This window comes from Harmonia axyridis, chromosome 5 (genome assembly GCF_914767665.1).
Source record: "Harmonia axyridis chromosome 5, icHarAxyr1.1, whole genome shotgun sequence".
Taxonomy (NCBI): Eukaryota; Metazoa; Arthropoda; class Insecta; order Coleoptera; family Coccinellidae; genus Harmonia; species Harmonia axyridis.
The window spans coordinates 40,883,283-40,907,532 of record NC_059505.1 but is presented as its reverse complement, the minus strand read 5'-3'; the positions used below and the strand labels follow the sequence as shown (position 1 = coordinate 40,907,532).

At 35.6% G+C, this 24,250-nt stretch overlaps 1 protein-coding gene and 1 non-coding gene across 6 annotated transcripts; both read right to left on the bottom strand.

Moving 5' to 3' along the window:
- Nucleotides 1–1,075: 1,075 nt before the first annotated feature.
- LOC123680300 (sodium-dependent dopamine transporter) lies at nucleotides 1,076–23,884 on the bottom strand. Of its 5 annotated transcripts, none has more exons than XM_045618122.1 (11): nucleotides 23,527–23,884; nucleotides 15,984–16,184; nucleotides 9,473–9,607; nucleotides 6,093–6,247; nucleotides 5,801–5,922; nucleotides 5,199–5,472; nucleotides 4,987–5,090; nucleotides 4,627–4,864; nucleotides 4,029–4,257; nucleotides 3,696–3,964; nucleotides 1,076–2,465 (listed from the first exon to the last, which is right to left on the bottom strand). In XM_045618122.1, the coding sequence occupies exons 2-11, from the start codon at nucleotides 16,147–16,149 to the stop codon at nucleotides 2,331–2,333; spliced, it is 1,827 nt and encodes a 608-aa protein (XP_045474078.1). In that variant the 5' UTR covers nucleotides 16,150–16,184; nucleotides 23,527–23,884; the 3' UTR covers nucleotides 1,076–2,330. The 5 variants fall into 5 exon arrangements, with proteins under 5 accessions (XP_045474078.1, XP_045474081.1, XP_045474077.1 ...); XM_045618125.1 differs by having other exon boundaries at nucleotides 15,984–16,179; XM_045618121.1 differs by having other exon boundaries at nucleotides 23,576–23,884.
- On the bottom strand, nucleotides 2,551–2,623 carry Trnav-uac. The gene has a single exon. It is a non-coding gene; the product is annotated as a tRNA-Val (tRNA).
- Nucleotides 23,885–24,250: the final 366 nt, after the last annotated feature.

Sequence of the window (24,250 nt, the reverse complement as noted above, 5' to 3'; positions counted from 1 at the left end):
ATAGATTATTTAAATTTACGTATTTTAGCGCGGAACGTCTTTGGTCTGTGACGTCACGGCTCTTGCCTGTGATCGCTACACCATAAATTACGTTTAAATAAAATAAAACGAAGTAATTTCCACTATATTATAGTGGAAATTACTTCGTTTTATTTTATTTATAATGAATTTCCGCCAAGTAAGGACCGAATCCATTGAATATTACGTTTAAATACTTAGCCGCGCCAAGGCTCTCGCGCCGTTTGTAGGTGTACAGTGTAGCTTTAACTCGAGTTTTGTTTTTATGTCACCATAATGGAAGAAGGCTTCGTGAAAGGACAAAGTGACAATTTGCCTAAAATAGATATATTCGCAGTGATGGAGTTTTTTTCTTCAAATCCATCTTATGTCAGTGCAGAAATAAAAGGAGTTGAACTTTTCAAGTAAGTATCTACTTTTGAGTTTGCTTCATCATGGTTCAACTTATAACGATGATTTATTTAAAAAACGTTTCATAAACAGTTTGTAGTTGAATACTGGTTGTTGAAGTCTATCAATGGCAAAACATATTTATGTGAGGAGTAAAAAGTAATTTATATGTATGTATATAGTAGGTTATTTCAGCCATCGTGTAACGAACAAAACACGACACGAACGGCACAAGTGATTGTACACCAATGAATTCGTAAGCACTCTGCGAATACCAGTCGTCTGGTGTGTGACGTCACGACACTTACACGTACTATGAAATTATTCTTCCAAGCGCAACTTCAAAGTCCCATAACTTTTTCATTTCTAGAGATATTTCAATGATTCTTCCACATTTTTGTTTCATTTTACTTAAATTTTTAGAATTCATCCTTAACAAAAAAATGAAAACCAGTCCATTATTGAGAGAATGAAAAACTTTTGATAAGATACATTTCAACATCCTGAAACGTTTTGAATGTGAATTGAAAAACCTCTCTGAATTTACTGTTTTTTTTTCTGTATTTGCTCAGATTTTGGGATTAACAGGAATGGGGACAGTAAGGAGTAAACCAAAATTCTGTCAATTTCAAAGAATAATTAGTTGTGTTTTAATTGAAACTCAATATTTAAATAAATATTTATTAATGCCAACAGTATACCAAACAAAACATATTTCTAATTACTTGCAATGGCTGTTGCAAGTAACCTATCATATCAAATCGACATTTTACATCGTTTTCCTCTACTTCTGTCTACAAACTCATTCAGAAATGCGTAGGAAAATACCAATCCTTAAATACAATTCCTTTCTATTTTTTATACAGGAAGTCTCTTGGCTGCCTGACTTCCTGTGTATTTCGAAATACTCCCAGTCCACATACCTAACATCTACTTATATAAAGACGGATTACCTTTGTGTAAAATATTAATTTACGAGTAAATATAATAAGCTCTCATTCTACGTATAATCTACGATTTTACACCATTATATTAAGCACCTGTGGGGACAAGTTTGTTAACCTAGACTAGATATTTTATGTGTATAATCAAATTTGCACTTCCATCAATTAAAATACGATTATCAACTCTTATAATGAACGATATCTTCATTCAAAATATGGCTGTACGTACTGGCAATCGTATTTTAAAGAGTTTATCGAAAAATTCAACATGCCCTATGTTGTTGATTTTTCAAGAGAACTAGTTTTTCCTTACGATAATAAGTGATAATTATCTACTTTACTGATCCATTGTTTGTTTTATTTATATACAGTTGTTCTAATAATAGTTCGATACACATTTAAGCTCTTGGATACCCTCTAAAATTGTTTCTATAACATTAACTTCTAGGTTAAATGTACAGTCATAGAGGTGTACTTTAACCATAGAATACAGATAAATACATTATTCTATGCTTATGATTATAAATAACAATTTTCTATGGTTCTTGAAAGTTTCTACGTACCTTCGAAGGCATAAAGTACGAAGAAATCTTCTTCTTTCAGTTTCTTGTGTTTCATCTAAAATTCTCTATATGTATACGTATTTTTACATTGTACATTTACATCCACTTATTGTTACTTTGTCTGCTGCTAATAACTTTTGTTCGAAGAATTATGCACACCTTATTCAAGAAATGTGTCTGGTCATTAATACCTTTTGTACATTATTCTGTGTATTTCCTGTGTTATTTGTGGTCCCTTAGTTTAAGTTTTTTCTTTCTCGAAAAAGGTGTACACATTCTTCGATTGAATGAAAAAAACGTACCTAGAGTCTACATTATTCGTTGGTTTTCACCTACATCGATAATCTAAAACTCAAAATGCCTAAATACCTATCAGTCATACGTAATACTCTTGGAATCTGGTCATTCTTTTTTCTCACACCTCCTCTGGTTTGGGATACGGAGCTTCAGGTGTTGTCAGACGTACTTGATTGGTTTCTGATTGAACTGTACCGTTGATCTGAGTGGTAGCTTGGGAATCTCGCCAAGGAGTTGTCAAAATTTTCATCCTCTAAAAAATTGGATATTGTGAAAGGAGCGAACCTTTAAAACACGCAAAACAAGACATTTTTTGAACGAGCGTGCGAGAAAAAAACTGGTTCCGCCCGGGATCGAACCGGGGACCTTCTGCGTGTAAAGCAGACGTGATAACCGCTACACTACGGAACCGTTGAGAAGAGTGGCAGAAGTATTATATTTAACTGGAAATTCTGAATGAATGGAACATATATCTATAAATTGGTGAATTTCTTGATGAAAATTTTGAGAAATTGACTCATTTTCTAGCAGTTGCAAAAATTAAAAAAAATACATTATTTTTATAATCAAATGTGGATTCATACCTATTTATAGGGGTTTTGAAACTTGTGGAATCAAAAATCATGTTTAAAAAAAAATTACATATCGTATGTAATATAATTGAAAACTAATCAACTATGAGTCTATATGCATAGATTTTCGATGGAAATACTCGTGCTATGTTGATATTTTGGAAATAATTAAATGTTCTTTCTAGAGCTCAGGTTGTGCTTCCATCACGATGGCAGTACTTGTCATAACGCTTCCGGGACTTGGACGATTTTCGATACAGAAAAATTTGCATTTTGGTTTATTTTTTCCAATAATAAACTTCTGGAATTGTTCAAAAATAAAAATTTTCTGATACCTCCTGAAATTGTCACCATTCACGTTTTGGAATTTGCAGAATACAAAATTTCAATGGAAGAATCCGCTCAACCTCTTATCAGGGCCTTTTTCGAAATTTAAATTTTCGATTTTGTGTAAAAATATGTGGTTTCATTTCTGTTTATTTTCATATTTATTATCGTTTATTTTCATATTTATTTTATGTTTATTCACGTGTCATGATATACAGGATGAGTCGGAAGGAACGGGTCAAACCCCAGGAGCGTATTGTACACGTGAAAATAATTCAAAAAAACTCCAGAGAAAATATCACCCTGTGGATTTGCTATCGAAATCGGCATGTCACATGGTGTGAACTATTAATGATAATATTTATGCCAAATTTCAGTTGAATATCTTGTGAAGTGTAGATACTATAAGAGAAAAACTTGAAAAAATTCTAACTTGAACTCGAAAAAAAATCAGAATCGTATAAGAACATATGAGTTTTTTTGAATTATTTTCACGTGTACAATAAGCTCCTGGAATTTGGCCCGTTCCTCCCGACTCACCCTGTATAAACCAAAATCCAAAATTAACAATATTTTTTTCTCACCTTCATAAAAGACCCAGGAGTCATCAAAAACTTGATGATAGCCACAAGAGGTATCATCATAACAGACGATCCTGCTAGGATCCAACCAAGAACATTGGCCCACGCTGGATAAACGTAGTTTTCATACGTCAGCGGCTCATAACCCAAAAGTCCATAAAATATGATGAAGAGCAGAAAAAGTGGTGCCGCAAACTTCCAACAGAACCTCCAGTAGATACCAGGTGAAAACCCGATCATATCTTTGATATCATCGCAAAACCTCTGCGTCCCTATAAAAATAAGGAACGGCCATCAAGTTATCCAGATTTAGCACCGACCGTTTTTTTTTCTTACCGTATATCCAGGAAACCGCAATGGATTCGAAGAAAACAGCGAACAGCATAGAGTAACCGGCTGCATAACGGTCTAAAAGATGGAAGAAGTAGAAGCCCCCTTGGGAGCAGGAGGCTAAGCCAACAACGAAATAGAGGGTGAAGAGGCAAGCCACGAAGATCTCTCGATGTCTTCCTATCTTGGGGAACTCATCGCTTAGTGCTGTTATTATTGCTTCCGATCCACCAAACTGGAAGAAAAAGTCTCGAATTAGTCGAAATTATACAAAAAAATATGGAATATATAGAGTAGAGTATATAGAGTTTAGGTTATAGAGTATAAAGTAGGTATATAGAGTTTAGGTTATAGAGTAGAAAGTAGGTATATAGAGTTTATAGTATATAGAGTATATGTTATAGAGTATGAAGTATATAGAGTAGTGGATATAGAGTTTATAGTATATAGAGTATAGGCTTTAGAGTACAAAGTTTATAGAATAGAGACTATTAAGTATATTGTACAGAGTATAGTTTATAGAATATATAAATATAGAGTATATAAAGTGCATAAAGAATAGAGGTCAATTGTATAAAGATTTTCGACTAAATGAGCTACTCACTGAGCTGTCCAAGCCCAACGTGAGCAGCATCATGAAGAATATCAACGCCCAGAAGATGCTGCCGGGCATGGTTGCTATGGCCGCTGGGTAGACTATGAAAACCAAACCGGGACCTTCAGTTGCCACCTCTTGTATTGGTATCCCTGCCGAATGGGCCATGTAGCCCAGAACGGAAAAAATTACGAATCCTGCTACGAAACTTGTTGCTGAGTTGATCACACTGGTGAGGATGGCATCCCTGGAAGAGGCAATTTTTAGGTTATATTCAATCTGTCATAATATGACAGATATGACAACGATAATAGCTGAATACTTGTATATTCTACTATTAGAAGAAGATTAATGTAATGTAACACTCACTTGTAAACATTGTTGTGGTATTTATTGTAAGATGCGTAGGCTAGAAGAACACCAAATCCAGGACCCAATGAGAAAAACACCTGTGTTGCCGCATCTACCCAAACCTGTAAAAGATTTTCATCAAGAAACTGCACGAATGTTATTTCATAGACAATTTGTAATCTATTTTCGTTAATAAAAGAAACTTTAAATCTCAAAATCTTTCAACTCACCTCTGCAGATGTAATGGCGTTGAAATTTGGATTCAGATAATACTTTATCCCCTCCGCAGATCCAGGAAGTGTGATCCCTCTGCCTAGCAGGATCAACAGCACGGCGTAGGGAAACAAGGCTGTGAACCAAACCACTTTTCCGGACGTGGAAATGCCTTTCCACAGCGAGAAATAACATATTACGTAAACGGCCAGAAGACACAGTGCTATATCCCATTTTATGGCCCCAAGATCGTGCAAACCGTCGCTCCGGTGAAGTTCTAGGATGGCGCGACTGAAAAATCGAAATGAAGAAGAAGAGAATCGCGATTTTCGATGGTTCATATTTGTCGATGGGCTGGAAGAGAGTAGTATCGGCGCTCTATGGTCCGATCAGCTACTGAGAGGTACATGTAACAACATAAAAGACAAACGCATAGCCATTGGAGCTTGTTGCACTGATTTGAAGTATTGGTCAGCAGTCGCGACCAATCAGAAGCTGATACTGCTCTATTCTGTGATCTTTTTCAGGTTTATTTATGGTTTACTTTGTAAGGAGTAGTTTTCTACATTCTTGGATTTAACTTTTGGTTCTTAATAGACTTGATAAGCTTTTGACTTACTTGAAATATTCTGAAGCTGCTGATGCAAATCTCGAATCTGGAATAGCTTCTATGATGACATCTGTGCTGTTACTATCATTAGAAAATTTCGTGGGAAATTCAAACTGCAACATAAGGGTTTCCTGGGATAAACATTTTTCAAAATATATGAATATCGATGTGTAAAGTCAATAAGTTTCAGAAAGGAGAAGTCTACAACAATACACTGAACCAAGAAGGAGAAATGTTGAAAGGTATATAATGTACAATACATTTCGTCTTTAGCATCCTGTTGTAGTTGATGAATACTCACAGGCCTGCAGTTTGGTGTATTCCAAGGGTTATCACACGTAGTCCAAGGCAACAGGTTTGTGAAAGAAGCAAAAAAATATCTTAGAGCCCAAGCGATGATCACATTGTAATAAAAATCAACGTAAAAGGCTATCAGTACGACAGCATATCCAATACCTGAAAATAATAGCTTATGATGAAGTTTGCTATAGTGAAAAACAACACTAATTTAGTCTTGTTTAGTGTGCTTTAGTTTAGTCTAGTCTAGGTCTAGTGATGTCTACTTTGTAGATTTTATATTTTAATCTGGTCTATTTTCAACTACTATTTTGTAGTATTTGTTGGTCTATTTTGAACCACTCTAGTCTATTTTGAACTAATCTAGTCTAGTTTAGTGGAGTTTAGGCTATCAATAGTCTAGTTTAGTCTGGACTAGTCTAATTCACTTGAACTCGGTCTAGTTCAGTTTATTTTAACAAATACATCAGTAATCTTTAGTTCCTGAGTGTTTGAGTTTTATGTTAATAGCATCATTTATCGTATCTATATTTCAACTATATCTAGAGACTAAATTTTGAGACAGTGGGAAAAAACACAATTTTTAAGACGTAATTTATTCTAAGAACATTCTATAAACTCGAATATTTCCATTCTTCAATCAACCACAAAGTTTCAATATGGATGAGTAACTAGAATTTGAATTACATATCGAGGAGAAATATTTTATCGCCATAACAGGCCAATTGAAACGTCCTCGGTCTACCATAGTAAAACACATTTTTTTGGCAAAATTCGATTTTATTATTCAACATAGTTGCCTTCAAGGGCGATACAGCGATTATAGCGATCTTCCAACTTTTCGATACCATTTTTGTACTACGATTTGTCTTTCGCTTCAAAATAGGCCTCAGTTTTAGGCGATTACTTCTTCTTTGGCGCTAATTTTTTTTTCAGCGAGCATTCTTTGAGGTCTGAGAATATGAAAAAGACGCTGGGGGGCAGATCTGGGGAATACGGTGGATGCAGAAGCAATTCAAAGCCCAATTCATGCAATTTTTCCATTGTTTTCATTGATTTGTGACACGGCGCATTGTCATGATGAAACAGCACCTTTTTTTCTTCAAATGGTGCCGTTTTTTAACGATTTCATTCTTTAAACGATCCAATAACGCTATACATATAATAATCGGTGTTGATAGTCTGGCCCTTTTAGAGGTAATCAATGAATATTATACCTTGCGCTTCCCAGAATACTTATGCCATAACCTTGCCAGCTGACTGTTGTGTTTTTCCTGGCTTTGGATTCGTTTCATCGTGTGCAGTCCACTAAGCTGACTGCCGATTGGACTCTGGAGTGAAATGATGGAGCCATGTTTCTTCCATTGTCACATATCTACGCAAAAATTCAGGTTTATTGCACTTAAACAGATTCAAACACTTCTCAGAATCATTAACACGTTTTTTGATCGATTGTGAGCTCGTACGGCACCCATTTTGCACACATCTTCCACCTGTACAAATATTCGTGAATGATATGATGTACACGTTCAGATGATATCTTCACAATGTCTGCTATCTCGATCAACTTCACATTACGGTAATTCAAAATTATTTTGTGAACTTTTTTGATTTTTTCGTCGGTGACAGCCTCTTTTGGGCGTCCACTGCGTTCGCCGTCTTCGGTGCTCATTTCACCACGTTTAAACTTGGCATACCAATCAATAATGATTGATTTTCCTGGTGCAGACCCCAGAAACTCTTCATCAAGCTAAGATTTTGCTTCAAAAAGCAATATTTTATCAGCACACGAAATCCTCTTTTTCATCTTTTTTCAAATAACAAAAGTAGCTACACTCACAACGCAATATCTCACAAACTAATGGTCGGACTGCTGTCAAATTATGACACGTATCGTTTGAAGGTTGGTACTAACTAAAAATCATATGGATTTAATACTAGCACCGCCGTCTGTGCATCAGACCGGGGACGTTTCAATTGGCCTAATATATCTAAAACCTATTCCAAATAATTCACCCACAAACGAATCTAATCAGCTCTTTGTCCTAAAACCAACTCCAAAAATTCCGACTTCTCTTCCCAAAGCTACACTGTTTACGACCGGATGGACAGGACCAAACTCCCCCACTCTCCACCCTCGAGCATTTCCCTCACAATTACGAAAATTCCAGCTAAACGACATCCCAATTCAAAGCGAGAACTTTCCAATGAAAATCCCCACTACCGAAAATCATCGCCAGCTCAGAAGATTTCCCGCCGCCAAATCTCGGAAAATCCAAGAAGTCCTTCGAGGAGCGGCTTTTCCTCCTCAATTATCCACTTTTCCGCTAATCCCCGGAAACTAGGAACGGAAAACGTCTTGGGAAATGCATTGTGCCAGAGAGGGGGGGAAATGGAACTGTGGTCGCAAAGGGCATTTTTCAGCGTCGCGGAGCACTCAGCCGGAGATTCCAACATCAATATTCAGCAAATGTAATGGCGCAATAAAAAATGGTCACTATATTACTATAATATCGGAATTATGTCCCAAGGAGCACTCAGGACAATCGCGCGACTTATTCACTCTCCATTTCACGTGGCAAACCGTTGTGTGGAAAATGAGGAAGTGGGGGGAAGAATTAAGCCCGCTAGAGTGCGCCACAATCGTCAAGAATTATGTTGGACCTGGGTTATCCGGCGTGAAGGACTAGCGAAGTTTTGAAAGAAAGCGTTCGGAAAGAATGCGTCTTATGTCTTTGCTTGTTTCAGGGAATTGGGTGCTCTAGTTTTGTCTAAATGCGATGGGAAGTGTGAAGCTGAAATTAAAAGAAAGAAAACCGATATCGTACAGCGATAAATAATTTTGGAATCATAAAGAAACCAAATGACGAAAACTAATGAAATTTTGGACGAAGTTTGAGATCGAATATTCTAAAACAAGTTGCAGAATGGGCTCCTATTCCAACACGAACGCATGAGTGTTAGAATCGCCTTCTGCAACGAGTTTTAATAATAATAATAATAATATTCCTTTATTTCCAATAAATTACAGTTATAAACAAACTTAAAATTTAAATGAAATGACGTCAAAACAAAATTTGAGCTTCAACTAACTCCCAAAATATTCCCCGAGATTATATGAAAACAATGCCGGAATGAGTTCATTACAGCACTGTTTTTAGTACTGTTATAAACTCATTACGATACTGAAAAAGAGAAACGATATTTCAAATGCAGTATTAGAAATCCGAACTTATCCTAGTTTTTGACTTTTTTTATCGGGAATTTTCGTGTTTATCGTCATAAATGAAGAGAACTTTATTATTTTAGACTATTCTTAATGAAAAATCTGCTGACTTTCGTCAGTGTTTACCTCATTATTTATTTGATAAAAGTTTGTCTTACCTTTAAACAAAGGACATAATCTTCCCCAACAAGTTATTGCTCCCTTTCTGTTGTATTGTCCCAGTGCCAGTTCCATGTAAAATAAGGGTATACCACCGATAACCAACATAATGCAGTAAGGAACCAAAAATGCCCCTAAAAAAAAAGAAAAAATATTATCATGTGTTAAAGAAGATTCAAAGTATTAATAAAAGTTTCACAAACTTTGACTACCATAGAATATATTAAAGTTTTGGTATTGTATCAAAATTTATATGCGAGACTTTTAACAGCCTCCGCAATCACAGAACCTAAATCCCATTGATTTCAATAAATTATCACTGAAATCTTTCAAGAATGTCCACTTTCTCCGATTACATTGAAATCACAAAATACTGATCTGAAAGGTTTTTTCAATTAGAGGTTTTTCAATGATATAAAAAAAAACGAGTTTATTTTGAGAGAAATCAATTCATTTCATTGTAAAGAGGAACTTGGGTGCCGTACGAGTTGGAGCCGAGAGTTTGTTTGCTTGTGAACAGCTGCTTGCAAGGCAAAGACGGAAAGGATTTCTGCAACGCATTGTCACTGGATGTGATTATTGGTTCAATTCGATAATCCAAAGCGCAGAAAATCATGGGGATATCCTGGCCATGCTTCCACGTCGACGGTCAAACCGAATATTCACGGTCATGCTCAGTATTTGGTGTGACCAGCTCAGTGTAGTGTATTATGAGTTGTTAAAACTGACTGAAACAATCACAGGCGATCGTTATCGAACGTAATCAATGCGTTTGAGCCGAGCATTGAAAGACAAACGGTCTCAATACCACGAGAGACATGGTAAAGTGATTTTACAGCATGACAATGCTCGACTCAATGTGGCGAAAGAGGTCAAGACATAATTGGAAACGTTGAAATGGGAAGTCCTAGCCCATCCGCTGTATTCTCCAGACGTTGCTCCCTCGGACTATCACTTGTTTCGATCAATGGCACTCGGCCTGGCTGACGAGGACTTCCGGTCTTATGGAGAAGTAAAAATTGGATTGATTCATGGATCGCTTCAAAAGATGACCAGTTTTTTCAACGCGGGATTCGTACGCTGCCCGAAAGATGGGAGAAAGTAGTGGCCAGCGATGGACAATACTTTGAATCATAAATGTATAACCAGTTTTTTACAATAAAGCCTCGAATTTCTGAAAAAAACGGCGGAAGCAAAGTTGTACGCAAATGTATTAACATGTACATTTTTTTTAAGTTCATTAGCAATGAGTCAGCTTACCATCAAAAAAGACAGTCAACAGTGAACCAAGTGTAAGATGGGTGAGTTATTAAAACTAAAACCTCGTACATATTGGAAAAACCCTTTACTATAAATGCAGATTTCCAAGCGTTTCCATCAAATTTTAACTGATTTCCTCATAATAATACAGATAGTGTCACAAATTGACTTCGTGTAGGTGTCAATCGCTTTGGGATGTAACGAAACATAATTACAAATTATAGCCCGATATTGAAGCTGTCGATGAAGGGTTAAAGTGGGATGGTTTCTTGCGCTATCAATCGAGGGGTTAATTTAATTTTAGAGACCATTAACTCCACTCAGAGGGGCTGTATCGATGAAAGGCGAGAAGAGAAAATGTCAAACAGGGATGTGTTTATTAAATGCTTCTGAAACTAAACCGCGATATCTGCGAGGACTTCGAAGATGTTGGTTTTTGTTTGTAAACATAATAGGTAAATTGATGGAAAGAGAAGGAACATTCTTTTGAAAGAAATCTAAAAAAAACAGCTATTATAGCAGATATAATTAAAAAGTAAAAAATAATAATAATTATAGTGTTAAATAAAGTGACGTGAAGTCAGGAGTTTTTGAGTGATCGTTTATTATTGCGTCAAATACGCCCTTGGAACCACTTATACCTTTGTACAACTTTGTATGTTGAAAATATTAATTTTGCTCTTATACAGGATGTCCCGTAAAGACCACGCCAAACCGAGGGAGAATGTAGATCAAAGGATAACCCACCTGCTATGACAAAATTCCCATTATAAAAGTCTTACCGTTTTCGAGATATTTTTTTTTGTTGAAAATAATGAATTTTTGCCCATTTCAATAGTTTTGACTTACGGTTGGTACAATTTTACACCTTTTTGGTTAATTTTTTCAGTAAAATATTGCTGAAGAATGATTTTAACGTTTACATTAAAAACATCCTACGAACATTTCAAAGGGGTGCTATGAGAAATATTTTTATTGGAAATTTTGGTAGTGGATTATTTTGTTCATGAAGTTTAGCCCATCGTAGTGGAAACAAAAGGTACCGAGCTACTGCTGCACATTACACCAATAAATTGTCCATTTTTTTTTATGTCTCTCGTTCTATAGCGGCCGTTTGTTTTTCAATGCTCGGCTCAAACGCTTTAATTGCTTTCGATGACGATCGCCTGTGATTGTTTCAGTCGGTTTTAACAACTCATAATACACTACGCCTAGCTGGTCCCACCAAATACTGCGTATGACCTTGGAACCGTGAATATTCGGTTTGGCCGTCGACGAGAAAGCATGAACGGAATATCCCCATGCTTTTCTGAGCTTGAGAAGATGGTAATGAACCCATTTTTCGTATCCAGTCACAATACGATGCAGAAAATCCTTCCGTATTTGCCTTGTAAGCAGCTATTCACAAGCAAACAACGCCGTTCAACAACTCTAGGCTTCAACTCGTACGGCACCCAATTCCCTTGTTCCTGAATTATTTCAATGACTTCCAGGCGTTTTGAAATGGCTTGTTTCGTCATTTCTAATGATCCTGCCAATTATTGGCATTTTCGAATACTTTCTCTCTTCCACCGCCATGCTGGTCTTCAACGTCGAAATCACCGTTCTTGAAGCGTTGAAACCACTCTCGGCACGTTCTTTCACTAATAGCGGCCTCACCATAGGTATTTGAGAGCATTCGATGAGCCTCAGCCGCAGATTTCTTCATATTAAAGTAGAAAATTAAAACCTCCCGCAAATGACGAGAAGTTGGCTCGTAAACTGACATGTTTAATCGAGAATAACTTTATGATGCAGACACAAAACTACTAATATTTCGATGGCGTTATGTTTACAAATACCTGAGCTCATTGTATGGCATCTACGATCTTTTTATTTCGACTACCACTCACCACTACAGTCATCTAATGCAAAACGGCGGAAGCAAAGTTGGATACCTAATAATTTTTGTAGATTTCCGTGAAAAGTGTTCGGTTTGTACACGATTATTTCGAAAATGGTACCTTTCATGAAAAATATTCAACAGACCGTACATTATCTAGACTTCAATACCTAAAAATTAAAACAATTAATGTAATAATACGGAGAGTTATAAGTAAAATCTGACTTTTTTTCTCAAACTTCAACATCTCTGAAACGAAGACGGTTAGGACTTTTTTTTTCATGAAAAGAGGTGTTCTATCCGACTGCAAAGTTATTGAACTAAAATCTAGACCACCCTGTATAAAAATAGTAAGATTCCCAAATGTACCAGAGGCAAAAACCGATAAAAATCTCGTTTTCACAATTGTTAAAGAACGCGAAATTAATAGACCAAAGTCTTTTCCGATACTCCCTTTCTGCCGGCCCGAAAATCACAAAGAACAGGAAGAACCTCGACCGAAGTGTCTCTATGGCGAAGAATTTCTCCGAATCGGGCGCGCACTAATTGCCCGCGCCAATTTCATTTAATATTTCGCGAAATCTTCATCCGATTTCGAGTTGGTCCTTCGAGACCGGATCGGTGTGCCGGCCTGAGTGCTCGGATCGCTACCGCCCTCTTTGATCCTGGCCGATTGCCGTTTTAGCGTTCCCTAATGGAATCACGGGGTAGCAGCGGTGTAACCAAGGCAAGAGATCAGTGAATTATCTTCGGCTGTATTATCTGAGACAATATTCGATTATATTGGATGGAAAGACTTTTTTTTTTTAATTTGGGTTGTGTAAAGGGGGGTGTGCACCGCGAGATTTGCGGGCGGATTTGCCGGACGGATCGGTGAAGATCGTCTGTTCGATGAAATATTGTGGTTTGGAGTGAGAAATTCTCGTTTTTATTGGGTTGCAAACGGAATGGTCAGAAAAAAGTATTTTAGACTTTAGTTGCGTTTTTTAGAGTAACTTAGGCAGGTAGTAAGTAACTTTGAAGTAGGTATGAAATACATTTTCAAAGCATCTTTGACAGCTCTGGACTTGAAGTATTATTTTGCATAAAGACTTGCTGGGTCGTAATACTTTTAAAGTTCTGTTAAGACAAGAACGAGCTCAGAGTAATAAATACAGATAGAGGGGGCATATGTCATTTTCAGTAAGCAAATTTTGTCCCCAACATGAACTATCAAATTTGACATGAAGCGCGCGGAAATGAAAACATATCAGTGATACGATATTTCATTCAATGTTTCTCTACAAAGAACGCACTTCTAATAGTGATTCAACGTTTCATATTAACTCAAATTATATCGAAATAAATACCTAAATATATCAGAAATGTAGGAAACAAACTTCAAGCGCGCTAAACGAACGTGAAACAACCGATGACACTAGGAGAGCAAAAGTTGCCAAACCTTGGATTTCAGCAGGTAGATACAGAAAATAATGAATATTCTGCTTATTATAAATTCGACAATTAGGAAAAATATCGGATTCCAAATATTCAAATTTGCATATTTAATCGGGAATCACTGAAATAAATATATTTCAATCAATATAATATACATTCATAACCATATAGTGAAATTGTGGATTTGAAAATATGTATATCGCAATCCGACAACGTAATCTAACCATGTTGGGGACATATAAACTATCTATGTTTATTATTCTATGATCATGAGCAACGTCATATCTTCGCTGATTGGGTACTTGAAATATATCGAAATTACATAGATTTTCATCGAAAAATCTTCTTATTCGAAAATCAGTCTGGTGCAACTGTTACGGTGAATGAATCGCGCTACCGAGCTATGATTAATGATTTTTTGACAGAAATTGGACGATATTTATGTGGACGACCTTTATTATCAACAAGACGGCCACACAAGCAACAAAACAATCACAATTTTGCAAGAAAAGTTTCCTGATCGTCTTATTCCTCGAAGAGGGATCACAATTGGCCACCGAGATCTTGTGATTTAACATCTTTAGACTTTTTCATCGAGGCGACGTGAAAGATAAGGTATATACCAATGCTCCACAATCGATTGAAGATCTTGAAGATGGAATTCGTGAAATTATCGAGGACATACAGCCGCAAATGTGCAAATTGGTCATGAAAAATTTTAAGAATAGGATATGGTGCTGCAACCGTAGCCATGATGGCTATTTGGCTGATATCTTTTTCCATCGTTAATGGCATACCATTCTTCTTCACAATGAAATAAACATCCATTGATTTCTCTCAAAATATGCTCGTTTTTTTTAGTAGCTAAATGACACCTTTTTTTTGGAACATAGTTCAGTTATTCTGAGAGTGTGATCAGATTCACTTTCCTGATAAAATTTTACCGAAAACTTAAAGTGTGTGTAACAACATTGAATTATAACCTCAATTAGATTGCTATACTAGGAATGTTAAGTTTCAAAGTAATATTTGCAATGAAATATTTTTAAATAATGTTTATATTATTATTAGTCTCTAAAGAAAATTTTGAATCAATAATTCACAGTTTCTAATGTAGTTTTTGATTAATTGTACTTCAAAGTGACATAATAATGCGAAAATTTTAATTTTGAAGTCTTCTTAAAAATTTCAACTCTTTGACTGCAATTTTTCTAAGGAAAATTTATGTCTTGATGAACCATCAACATGCGAAATAAGCATAGTTTAGAGTGTTTAGACCCTTCAAGCGCAGTGGTCCAAGACTGTCTTCAAGGATGCTGAAATGTCGTCTGAAATCCGATTCGGAAATTTGGGAAGCCCCGTCACTGAACTCTGATTTATTCAATTTCCTGGGAATATCCTGCAGGTTCAGTGGCTCAAAGAGGGGTCTAAGATTCAGGTCTATTAACAGCAGACAGCACAAAGATTGAGCTATAGCAAACATGAATCGTACGTCCAAGTATAACTGATAGTGGATGAATATTTTCGAAAGATCAAAGATCTAAAGGGACCTATAGATTCAACACTTGCGTCAACTGTGGTTCCTGTGGTTCCGTATTTTTTGGCCTTCGCTAAAGTATTTTTTATTTTTTTATCAATTATCTCCTAAATTATTCGTCATAGACCCCTCAAATAAAAACGTTTTTTGAACATCGAATTCTGTTCTGATACATAGTGAGGTTTCAAGGCGTAGCTTACGTCCGGTAATTTCAACCATTTTTTTTTCGAAAATTTTAGATTTTTACTTATAATTTTTGAATAATGTATGCGCTTTATCCTCATCAGCATAAGTAAATCCCGTAATTTTGATCCCGCAGAATTTCAGAGGGATCCCGCATTTGTTGGATTGCATTCCCTAGTATAGATGTATCCAAAAGTAATTTACAACTCACCCCCTCCATTTTTGTAACAAAGATAGGGAAACCTCCACACGTTGGCTAAATCCACTGCGAAACCGATGACAGACAAGAGGAAGTCGACCTTCTTGCCCCAGGTTTCCCGGTCATCGGTCACAGCAGGAGGCTGTGGGGCCCTAGGGCTCAAAGTTTCCTTAGACATACGTGGACGGCGACAGGTCTAATGTGCCGTCTATGCTGGAAAAGAAGAAGAATGAATCGATGGTGAAAAACAAGAACACAGAACTAAATATTAGTTAATTGACAATACGCTCTATTAGTGATGACGTCACACAGCGCCATTTTAGTTCTCCTGTCAGTGTTCGGAATCCAAACAAATAATTGTCATTCAAATTAGTACGGTGTCGTTGAAGGAATTGGCTTATTTTCATAAATAAGAGTATTGGAGGAACGATTTCAGTATTAATTGATAGACAGAAGGAACGAGGTTAATACCAGTAAGTTTGAATCCTGTATCATTCCCCAGATTTTGTAAAAAACCGTTCTGTCTATCAATTAATAGTAAAATCGTTCCTTAAATAATCTTATTTATCAAAATAAGCCAATTTCTTCAACGACAACGTACTAATTTGAATGACAATTTGTTTGTTTGGATTCCGAACACTAACAGGAGAACTAAAATGGCGGTGTGTGACGTCATCACTAATAGAGCGTATTAAGATGCATAGAAAACTTGGTGCGTCTACTTATAGCTGTAAAACTTTAAGACAAAACGGGAGATTTTTCAGATTTATACCTACTTGATTTCGAGGGATCGCGTCTGTTTCAGATGGCGCATACATCGTTTATATTTGACATTTCTCTCGATTCTCGGCTCTTGTGACCTTTGAGTATAGAACAATAATTTTATATTCTATGCTCGTAACAATCTTCTATAATCTGTCATTATATTCCATTCATTTCATTAAAAATTCGATAGGGACTGAATTGTAATGTATTGTGAAAGTTTGTAAAGTCTAAAATCAGTATTTCATTTTTAAAGGGCGCCAGGCAGATAGCGGGAATACGAAAATTTCTGAAAAGCGCCACCTTACAGAACTCTGGTGAAGCAGAACACCAAAGCAACAGGTGGATATCTCAAAAAGTCTGAAACAAAATCGAATCAGTACACCCACCAGAGATTCTATGCATTTTACATATGACGCATTGGATGGCATATGTCATTGAAATAAGGCTTTGAATTCCACACCACGACATGGAAAATCCAGTAAGTAACCGAAGTACCTAGTAACTTCTTTATTATGTCATTATTGGTGCAAAATACTGTATGTGAAAGATGTTTTTTAAGGATATCCTTTTTCAACAAGCCTCCAAGACGTCGATCGATAAATGCTGATTTTTGTGTATTCAGCATATGCGAGACTACCAAAAATCATGTAATAAAAAGTTATTATAGGCAGTAATATGTATTGAAAATTTTCATGAATCATAATTTCCTGCATTAAGATTAATAGTCTCATAAGGGTGATCGCTTCTGAACATTTATGATTCTTTGTCCTATTTTTCACTCACTTTTATATGTCCATTAATATAATCGGACCCGTTTGACAAAAAACGTTCAAGGACATATGCAGAGTTTACATATTGGGTGAAAATTCACTCCAAATATGATGTTACATTAGAGTAAATACACATTTTCTTCTTGAAAATTCGACTTTATTCATCAACATAGTCACCTTCAAGAGGGATACATGTAGGTACTTCAACAATCCTTCAAGTTTTCAATATTTTTTCTGTGAAAAGATTCGTCTTTGCTTTTGAAAGAGGCAATAGATGGAAAGTAGCAGTCGAAATAAATAACGGCTGTTTTTTTTCGAGGTATATAACTTTAAGTTGGCATTACTGTTCAAGATAGCGACCGATTTAACAGCTGTCAAGTGATTTATTCTCAGTTTGGTTTGGCAATTCATCATGAATAGACTCATGCCTTAACAACGCTTGCAAATAGTGCAATTTTATTTCGAAAATAATGGTTCTGTGCGGAATACGTATCGCGCATTACGTCCATTTTATTTTGTTTAGCGATGAAGCGCACTTCTGGTTGAATGGCTACGTCAACAAACAAAACTGCCGCATTTGGAGTGAAGCTAATCCTCAAGTGTATGTCGAAACACCGTTACATCCAGAAAAACTGACTGTTTGGTGCGCTTTATGGGCTGGTGGAATCATTGGTCCGTACTTCTTCAAAAACGATGATGGCCAGAACATTACAGTCAATGGTGATCGGTATAGAGCCATGATTACTAACTTTTTCATTCCTGAATTGAACAACTATGATGTCCAGGAGCTGTGGTTCCAACAAGACGGCGCAACATGTCACACAGCTCGTGCCACAATCGATTTATTGAAATACACGTTTGGTGACCGCCTAATTTCACGTTTTGGACCTGTGAATTGGCCTTCAAGATCTTGTGATTAAACACCGCTAGACTACTTTCTGTGGGGCTATGTAAAGTCATTGGTCTATGCGGATAAGCCACAAACCCTTGACCATTTGGAAGACAACATTCGCCGTGTTATTGCCGATATACGGCCACAAATGTTGGAAAAAGTCATCGAAAATTGGACGTCCAGATTGGACTACATCCGAGCCAGCCGTGGCGGTCATATGCCAGAAATCATATTTAAAATGTAATGTCACAAGAATATCTTGCGGATAAATAAAATTCATGTCAATCGAATAATCCATCGTTGTTTTATTGCAATTTAAAGTTCTATAGCTCTAAAAAAAACACCCTTTACCAATCGAACGTCCATAGGACAAGCTTGTGGAGCTATCTGGGTATCTACCAGATCGAAAATCTGCGTTGCATCGCCAGAATCATAACAAAACGTACAGAAAATGATTAATTTATTTAGAGACCACTCGGTCAATCGACCCTGTCCATTGGTTGGCGATCAACAGCTTTGTCCTGCTCATCGCTGGACATGTGTCGATGACAGATGACAGGTGGCTTTGTTCGTCCGCTAGGCTGGGATAATGAGTCCACTTGTGGAGTTTTAGCATGAATGTCGATTGGATGTTTCATTACCGAATGACAGGTATTTCGAACAAATCGTTTTACGTTTTCATTTGGGAACGTTAAACGATCGAGCCTCTCTGTTGACGTCCTGTGGTTGTTAAAAATAGACGATTCAATCGGGGAGATTTCAGCGATTGGAATATGGCAGATTGTCTCTCATCTGGATAGTGTAGTTGTACAGGGTGGGCAAATAAGCGAGGTAAGCGGCTATATCTCAGGATCCCCTCATCGTAGAGACTACACTAACACTACAGTGTACAAGAAAACACACTTGGAATTGTTTTGAAGTACATACCTCTACCGCTTGGGGGCGTAATAGCTACCGTCGAGTAGAAAAATGAATTTTACTCGAAAATGTTCCATATGAAGTTGAAGAAAAAATATCATCGCTGTAATCCTTGAAAAATTCTGTTTCTATCAGAACTCAAAGACACAATTCGGTTTTTTGCAGTGCATCAGTTGAAGAATATCTTCTTTCGGCCATAACTTCAGAACGCCTTAAACTATCGCTTTACGACCTTCAGGTTTTTTTTTTATGCATATTTGATGGAATTTCTGTTTCTGTCAAGAAAATCCCTTTCACCTACCCTTATTACATGTCGTAAAATCGAAAGTGACAATTCAAAAAGACAGAGAATTTTCCAAGGATTACAGTGATGATATTTTTTCTTTAACTTCATATGAAACATTTTCGAGTAAAAATCATTTTTCTACTCGACGGTAGCTATTACGCCCCCTAGCGGTAGAGGTATGAACTTCAAAACAATTTCCAGTGTGTTTTCTTGTACACTTTAGTGGTAAAAAATTTTACCGCAAGTCTCTACGATGAGTGGATCCTGAGATGTAGCCGCTTACCTCGCTTATTTGCCCACCCTGTACAGGGTGATTCACCGGGATGGTCTATTAGACGTTTCTGGAAAACTAATCATAATTTTGAGCGGAAAGTTTGCATGTTGGGGTTAGAGACAATGATCTTTCTTTCTGAAAAATTCTCGGCTCTCTGCAACTTCCGGTTATATCGGAAACAGACTACTACTTTCTTATTTCAAATGGCACACTCAGTATATTATTGCATCATTAGATAGCTTTTTTGTTGACAATTTTAGCAATATGGCATGCCTTGGCAGAAATTCAACGGTTCATGAGTTAATATGATTCTTATAAAAAAATGGTGGCGATGAGGACTCACATTCTTCAAGAATATTTCGTCAGAACAAGCTTTTTTCGAAAACATTTTTTTCTTTTTCGATTCTGCAAATACGTAGATTTATGAGATTGTTTGCGGTTTGGACCAAAAATGTACAGGGTGTTTATAAGAAGATCATGAACTTGCACAACTCAAATTCATCAAAACTCTAGATTTTCAAATTAGAACCTACATTTAAATGAGGAAAAACCGCTATTTCAACAGTGTGAAGTAGTCTGCGACTTCCGGAAAACTCAGAAAGAAAATAAAATTCGATGTTTGGATAACTAAATTCGAAATTCAAAGAATTATGAATAATTTTTGTTGAGAAATGTATCAACCAATATACAATTTTCAATTACGAATAATTCATTACAATTCATGAAACGTCAAATTTAGTTATGGAAACATCGGATTTTAGTTTTTTTCTGTGTTTTCCGGAAGTCACAGACTACTCCACTCAGAAATTGCGGTTTTTCCTTATTTAAAGTTCTTCCTCGATAACTCTTGAAGTATTCATTTTAGGTATAGGGTTTTCTAAGGTAAACCTCACTATTTTTGTAGGTAGAATCGACTGAAATAATAAAAAATATAGGTTCTAATTTGAACATTTTGAGTTTTGATGAATTTGAGTTATCCAAGTTCATGATATTCTGATAAACACGCTGTTTATTTGTAGTCCAAACCACAAACAGTCTTATAATACAACGTATTTGAAGAATCGAAAATGAAAAAGGTTTTTTCGAAAGAAACTTTTTCTGCAAAAATATCAAAAAAAAAATGTCTTCGTTGCCAACATTTTTTTCATATAAATCCCATTAACTTATAAACCTTTGAGTTTTTACCCAAGCTATGGCACATTGCTGAAATTTTCATCAAAAAAGCTATCTAATGATGCAATGATATACTAGGTGTGCCATTTGAAATAAGAAAGTAGTAGTCTGTTGTAGAGATCTGAAAATATTTAGGAAGAAAATTCATTGTCTCAAACCCCAATATGCAAATTTTCAGCTCAAAATTATGATTAGTTTTCCATAAACGTCTAATAGGCCATTCCGGTGAATCACCCCGTATTAGTTCGCAGTGGAAACGTACTGGGCCCTTAACCTGTAGTTATTATATTAGTACGCAGTTAAAAGAGTGATGAATTGAACGCAATATTTTATTCTAACAATTTAATTGACATCAAAATAACTATTGTCAATGTTACATAAAGTAACTGAAATAATCAATAGCATATCAATAATGAATTTATTCCAACAGATAGCGATGTCAAATTAAAGGAATTCTGCAAGTTTAACATAGGGATACCTTAAATTTTTTAGGGAAAGTGGCCCATTGTCAAATTGGCTGAATTTTTGATATGTTATAGTCCAAGTCATTCCAAACAAAACTAAACACTAAATCAAAACTCATAATTATGAAATAATATCAGATGTTGACATTTTCCAAGTTTGCGGAAATAACTGCGTTTATCGAAGTTATTTCCAAGATTCAGTCAAATACGCTTAAATGGATGATTACCACATAGATTCACTCTATAAAATCTAAACTACTGTAAGAATTAGTTCTCCTAATTTAAACCTACGTAAAGATTAAGTTGAAAAGGAAATTCCATTAAAACAACAAATGGTGAACACAGAATACTCTCCATTTCCATCGAAGTTTTTGATAGAAAAAATATTTTATTGTTATGAATATTGAACAAACAATAGAACAAGTATTTCAAACCATGGAATTTGGAAAATGCACTAATACATCGATGAAAAAAATGACCTATAAGCTTCTTCGCGAAAAATTATTTTTCATAATGATATGTGAAAAAATCATATTAAATCAATGAATAAACTTATTTGATGACATTTTTCTGTTCCATAATGAATTACAAAACAATAATCTCTTGCTTGTCATGAGAACTCTTTATATGAATAATTATATGAATCTTATTGGAATTAGAGATTTTTTTCTCCAAATAAACTGCGATAAAAAAATTTTCAGGTAGACTGATTGAATGCAGATTATTCTGACGACAAATCAAGAACAGAACAGAATCTACAATTCTGATTGCTGAAAAGGATAATCTAAATGAACCAACTCATCTCTCAAACTGTCAAGTTCCTTATATCATTTTAGCGAAAATTGAATTATTTTTATCTTGACTTTTTTCCGTAAAAAATAAATTAAAAGTCACTCCAATAATCAACAGATATCAGAAATGTTGTAGAGAATAGGATATAGGTATACAAGGTGTTTCAAATATTCTAGCACGTATGATACAATATTAGAAATTTTTTCAGTTTTTCTATAATATTTTTTTCTGAAAATACATCCCTTGATAGCTGTAGACCCCAGAAGATGATTTTCACAATATTTTTGACGTGTAATCTCTATTATTGAAAAAATTTAAAATTGTGCTGACTTGTAAAATACGAATTTCGAATCGAAACATTCACAGAATTCTCAATCTGAGATTGCGTTATTTTCTGAATTACTGAATCTGATGTTATTTTTGAATAATTTTCAAAGTTACGAATAAATAAATATCATAGGTGCCTAAAAAATTTTCGACAAAGAAAATAGTAACATTTTGAAAGCTCTAATGTATCTTCGAAACTACAATTCCGCAAAAAATTATTTTGGAAACTTAAACTTTTTAATTTTGATTTCGTTTTAAGGCGTTAACAAAACTGATCTCAAAATTACTTCAGAAGTATGTATTAATGTTTTTAAAATAAGGTCTCAGTTTAAATTTTGAAGAAAAAAAAAGCCCTCAAGAAAACAGCGAGACAAATAATAAAACAAACATAAAATACTGCAACAATAAAAATCAACACAGTTTCTCAAAAAATCAAGAAAAATATCGATAGAAAAACACGTATTTCGAAAATTTAAAACTTGTCTCTCTAAACTAAATACAAAAGTACCTATACTATTTCGTATTGAAGACGAAAAACTTTTGATTATATAAACCTTAAATCATTGTCAAAACGGAAAAATTCAAGGGAATAGCTAATACCTACATCGGAAAAAAATAAATATAGTTTTTTTCAATTTTATCATCGTTAGCACATTCTAATTTGCATTATATCTGAAATTTTATTACACGTTTGATAGATTTATCTCGTAAATTTCAATATTAAAATCTGCCACGTAAAGATTAAGACAATCAAACAAATTTTCAACTTAAAAAAAACTAGCAAACATAAAAAAAAAACACGCAGATACAAAAAAATAAAATAAAAAAATAAACTTTCGATGAGAAAAGAGCGAGAATAAAAATATAAAGACTATCGACAAAGAAGACACTCACATTTCGAAAACTCTAAACTTTCGAGAGCACAATTGAACTTGTCACTCACCAGTGCGGTCCGTCTTGGCTCATCGTAGACACAGGATGCAGCTCGCTTGGTGCCAGCTTGCGGTGTGGTCCATACACAGCCTTCTGCGATCTTCTTGTGGCCCACGGCCACGAAGAGGACTCGCATGCGTTCTACGTGGATTTTTCTTCGGCAACTTCGCCAGAAAGGGTGATTTGGGAGGGTCCTGGAAGGTCCTCAGGGTGGTTGAAGACATCCTGACAGGCCAATGGGGATGAGGGGAAACCACTGTGAAATTCGCAGTACAGGGCGTTCCAACAAAACCTTGACACCCTCCTTCCTCCTGTAAGTCATAAAAAGGATGTGTGAACAAAAATTTGAAAAGACACTTCAATTGATTTTTCTTGGGGGTATACAATTTTGTTATCTTAATGCGTTACCTCCTTCTTTAGCTGATTTGTAACGTCGACACAGTATTTCTTTCTTTTTTGGTCGAGATCCTTTTTTTTCGTTTTATTGTTCGGGCAGTGTGGAATATATTTCACATTATGAGCTCTAAATCTCATAATATTCAATTTCATCGCTGTTTCAAGCCGATTTTCAGCCTTTGAAATTTAAGGATCGGTTTTAGAACTAGACGGTTTTCATGCGAATTTTCACATGTCCCCAACATGGTTAGATTACGTTGTCGGATTGTGATATATTTTCAAATCCACA

Bases quoted from the DNA above. Each gene is read 5' to 3' on its own strand.
- LOC123680300 (XM_045618122.1), bottom strand. From the start codon at position 16,149: ATGTCTAAGGAAACTTTGAGCCCTAGGGCCCCACAGCCTCCTGCTGTG. The intron at 6,248-9,472 runs GTAAGACAAACT...TATTATTTTCAG, and splicing joins ATTATGTCCTTTGTTTAAAG to GTATTGGATATGCTGTCGTA. The intron at 5,473-5,800 runs GTAAGTCAAAAG...TCGATTTTTCAG, and splicing joins GCAGCTTCAGAATATTTCAA to TCGCGCCATCCTAGAACTTC.